General features: G+C 36.6%; 1 protein-coding gene across 1 annotated transcript; it reads right to left on the reverse strand.

Moving 5' to 3' along the window:
* Window positions 1-1182: 1182 nt before the first annotated feature.
* Window positions 1183-3567, reverse strand: LOC132123191 (chymotrypsin-like protease CTRL-1). Its single transcript, XM_059533763.1, has 7 exons — window positions 3468-3567; window positions 3237-3337; window positions 3072-3151; window positions 2851-2932; window positions 1763-1943; window positions 1539-1669; window positions 1183-1459 (listed from the first exon to the last, which is right to left on the reverse strand). The coding sequence occupies exons 1-7, from the start codon at window positions 3520-3522 to the stop codon at window positions 1298-1300; spliced, it is 792 nt and encodes a 263-aa protein (XP_059389746.1). The 5' UTR covers window positions 3523-3567; the 3' UTR covers window positions 1183-1297.
* Window positions 3568-4784: the final 1217 nt, after the last annotated feature.

The raw sequence follows: 4784 nt of genomic DNA on the forward strand, positions 1-4784 counted from the left end.
TCAAATAATCCCTCAAAATAATTTTTCTAAGTTCTGAATCAATTAAATCAAGTGATATGCAAAATAATTCACCATTTCGCCACAGTGTGCACCTGCTGGTCAAAATATTGTAAATGCAATGGAAATGCAGACCAAACATTTAAAACGCTTTCTTTTACAAACCAAAGGCATATGATTTCATGAAAGTCTAATCTAGTTAATGTATTCTACAAATAATTCACTAACAAGGACCACGCCACAAACAAGCTATGAAACTGTTAGTTGAACAGAGTGTTGAGGAAGAGTAGAAAGAGGATGAAGTGGTAGAGAGAATGGGATGATGGTCAGCTTGATCAGAGAATAAGGTTGGCTGAATGGAAGAGAAAAGGAGAAAAGTGTGGGTTCTAGAGAAACAAACAATCAATACGGTATGAGGTGGCCCGACATATGGAGGTTTCAGGAAGTCAGGTGATCGTTTGAGGCGTGCCCCTGCTCCTGAACATCTGTTAACCAATTAACTCCATTTAAATGCAACAAATATGTAGTTTATGTAAAGTTTGTTTTATTAATTTGTAGTTTTTGTTTGGTGTGTTAAAGGGTAAATGTAGAATGTCCCCTAACCAAACGCGGAAAACAGGTCTGAGACTCTGAAAACTTTCCTCTGACTGTTTCGAGAGAAGATTAAAAGCTTCCAGGCTGTTGAAAAACAGTACCATCTGGTAATTTATAAAAAATAAAGCCACTAAAAACCTGTAAAATAATGTCCAGTGGACAATGGTGAGCTATTTTGGCTTTAATTCATTAGATGAATATGAATTCTTGATATCAACAATTATCAATTTCACTTGTTAAAATGGTAAATATTTATATCAGGAATTTAGGAGTTGGGGAAAGGACCCCCTTAAGGACTGTGTAGCTATGTTAAATATGTCCTGAACAATTATCACAGTTTAAGTGGCAATGACATAAATTATATCCCAAGTATGAAAAATGTATTTATTAAAGAGTTTTAATGGCTCATTTGTACCAAGGGGTAATTTTCCCCCACATGTGGGGTAAAAATAATATTAAATTCACTCATCAGTACACTTATTTTATTTTTTTTCTATCTTTTATTAAAATATTTGTACAGCTAGAACAAGAAAACAGCCATGAAGTGTTGAGGAAGAGTAGAAAGTGTAACATGAAGTAACAGCCAGATCACTGGAACCACAGATGGACTGAAAAACCCCCTACGAACATAGATCAGCTGTATAACATCTTAATGACTTAAAACTGCATGTTCCATCTCTGTAGGATAAACACTCAGAATGCTGCTCTAGTTGGAAGCGATAGTCCTGTCGATCCAGGAGCGCAGTTGGGAGATGCGGGCGTAGATTCCAGGGAAATGGGTGTCACAGTTGCTTGTTACTGCGGACACCGAGCCCACCAGAGACCAGACCCCTGAACGCTCACACACCAGAGGACCACCAGAATCACCCTGAGAAAAAAACACACATTTGATTTAAACAGCAGCAACACTGAGATGGTAATGTGTTTCTTGATCTGTCTTCATATACCTGGCAAGATGAGGAACCAGAGGCTCCAGCACAGATCATAGCATCAGTGATAGTGTTCTGACCCCAGATCTGCTTGCACACAGCAGGACTTATGATGGGTACACCTGTCTGCTGTAGGATCAGTGGGCTCGCTAAAAAGAGAAGAAAACGTGACAAATTGTCTTGCACAGTTAACAGATGTGTTGTTATTCTCTCAGTATATTTTTGTTTTACAGATGACTTACTTGTGGTGGCAGTTCTACCCCAGCCAGTGGTGAAGCAGCGGGTTCCAGGCAGGATGCTGAGGGTTGATGGAGCCAGACATACAGGAGAGATACGGGGAGTCAGTGTGACTGGAGACGACAGTTTCAGCAGAGCAATGTCATTGTTGAAGGTCGCCCTGCTGTAGAGCGGATGGGTGATGACCTGAACACACAGAAAAGGGGGATCAATGCTGAAAGCTGCCTTTATGAATGGTGAACTAAGATATTAGCTTAATTTATTTTTGTTGTTTTAACCCTTCTATTATTTTAACCTTTTTTCTATTGCCTCTATGTGCTGATTATTTTAAATGCATGCTGAAAGGTCGTTTTGGCAACTTTTAGGAGTATAGAATATAGATGACCTCAGAGTATAAATTTTGAGAATAACAATCAGTTTTTCATAATTTTTCTTTTTTACTTCACACTTTTACTTTTTTTTTAGTACTTAAATATCAGGTCAGCCAATAAAAAACACAACTTAATAACTTTCGGTAACACTTTATTTCGATAGTCCACTTTAGACATTCTTCTAACAGTAAGTAATGTTGCAACTACATGTCAACTAGCAGTTAGTAGAGTATTAGTTTTCTAATAACTGTCAACCTATTCAACTAAACCTAAACCTACCCTAACAGTCTGCTCTGAAAGTCAGTAGACATGTAGTTGCAAATAAGGAGATTCAGTTGATATGTAGTTGACATGTAGTTACTAAGTTATTTATAGTTAGTAGAACGTCTAAAGTAGACTATCAAAATAAAGTGTAACCTAACTTTCAATACATCAGCCATTCCCTTGGAGAAATGTGTAACAATTACTCAAAAGTTCAAAACAATTATGAAAATACATTTGTAAAAATTTAGATTACTCCTTTGCATAATAATAAATTTTGTTTAGGTATAATGATGTGGTTGTTTTTATCTAAAAAACAAACAAAAAACAAAACAAAACAAAATCTCATTGCTTTAAACCAACATAAACAGTCAGTTTACTACAGTACGAGTCATAAAGCATTGGTTGATCACTCATTTTGATTTAATCTCTGATCCACTGAGATCAATAAACACTGTTACCTTGGAAACTAATTTGACCTGAATGGGTTCAACACTTGAGCCACGATCATGTTCTCCAAGAATGACACGGTGATTGCCAACCCTAACACGGTGATTGCCAACCTCTAAAAAGATAAAGAAAAAGTCAATGGTTAAAAGACAGACAGAAAGATGACAGTATGATGAAAGAGCATCTATTAACCACTACTGAATGTGATGTTTGCCAGACTGAAGACTCTTACAGGACAGGGCAGTGGGCAGCAGTGAGAACCCAGTTCTGGTTGATCAGGGATCCTCCACAGAAGTGGAAACCATTGGACAGCTGTTAAAGGTAAAAGCACTGAAAATGTGAAACTTACTCTTTAAGCAAAGCAGACAAATGTGTGTTTGAAAAACAGATGAGTTACCTGAAGTGAGACCTGCCAGGGCCAAGAACCAGAGATGGCATTCTGTCCGTTCACAATCCTGCTGCCGATAGTCTGTGGCTTAATCGCAGGCACTCCACAACCTGTTATTACAAAACATAACACATTGTTCATGAGACAAGCATGAGACAGGAAGCTCTTAATGAATGTTTTGCATTTTCTAAATATATTTACCCATCATTATTCTTGCAAACTTCTAAAGGTGACATTTACCCAGAGCAGAAGCCACCAGAGCAAAGCAGGTGATGGAGAAGATTGTGAAGGTCATGATGTAAATGAGTGTGTGATGGACTGTATCTCACTGATGTATCTGTAGGTTGTCTCGCTTGCTTTTATATCATTTAAAGTAGCTGATAAATCTGATACGTGATTGAGGTCCATCCCATCAGCTCCAATGAGCTCATAGCTGAGGAATGTTTAGATCTGTTATCTGGCTTTTCTATTTCCTTGAGAAGCATCATACTTCTGTAGTTATATGTTATGAAATGATTTTGTTGGGAAACAGTTTTGTTGTTGTCTGATGTGATGTTTAATCCACTCAAGTGAGTGCTGCTGAACAGGAAGAGACTGAAATTTTCAGTTATGAGAACTTCACTGAAGTGGAAATAAAAGTTCTAATAACAGTTTATAACGGCAGTTTAGATAAAACAAGAAAAATAGTTATTATATGACTTCTTATCATAGCCACTGAAAAGAGATGGCATCAAGTCAACGATTTTCTCTCAACATATTTATTTAGCTATTTTACTTTTTCTGTAGCTCAGTTGGTAGATCAAGCGCAAGGTTGGGGGTTCGATTCCCCGGGAACACATGATAGGTAAAAATTGATAGCCTGAAAGCACTGTAAGTCGCTTTGAATAAAAGCGTCTGCTAAATGCATAAATTGAGTTTAATTTAACTGCATTCCTCAGCAACATCACATGTATTTCTGTCATTAGTTTTTAGAAAGCACTATATTACAGTAAACTCTATTACGCTATAATATTTTTTCTTATTTATTTTTGTACTAATGCACTTTTAAAATAATTTATTGTTTATGTATTTGCTTTTATTTTATGCATTTATTTATTTTTAATACAACTGATTTTGGAAAATTACTTTTTGACAGTTACATTTAAAATTAATGCATGAGTTGTGAAAACTAATTTTTTTCTCATTTCTTACAATCAAACATCTGAATGTAATTCTTTCTTTTAGAGAAATCTGCTTTCAAAATATTTTTATATTTACCACATCTTTCTCCTTCTGAGAATCAGCAAAAAACAGCAAAATAATCCGGCTCGTCCAGATCTACTGGAAGCGTGGTATGGCCAGATTAGCAAATTGCTGAACAGAGGTGTGACATGCGCTTTTTTCGACTTATTAAGATTAATGTTGTAGCTGCATTTTGGATTACTTGTAGAGGTTTGATAGAAGTGGCTGGAAGACCTCCCAAGAGAGCATTGCAATAGTCCAGCCTGGACAGAACAAGAGCTTGAACATGAAGTTGTGTTGCACTTTCTGAAAGAAATGCCTGATCTTCCTAATGTT

The sequence above is a fragment of the Carassius carassius genome, chromosome 41, assembly GCF_963082965.1.
Source record: "Carassius carassius chromosome 41, fCarCar2.1, whole genome shotgun sequence".
Lineage (NCBI taxonomy): Eukaryota > Metazoa > Chordata > Actinopteri > Cypriniformes > Cyprinidae > Carassius > Carassius carassius.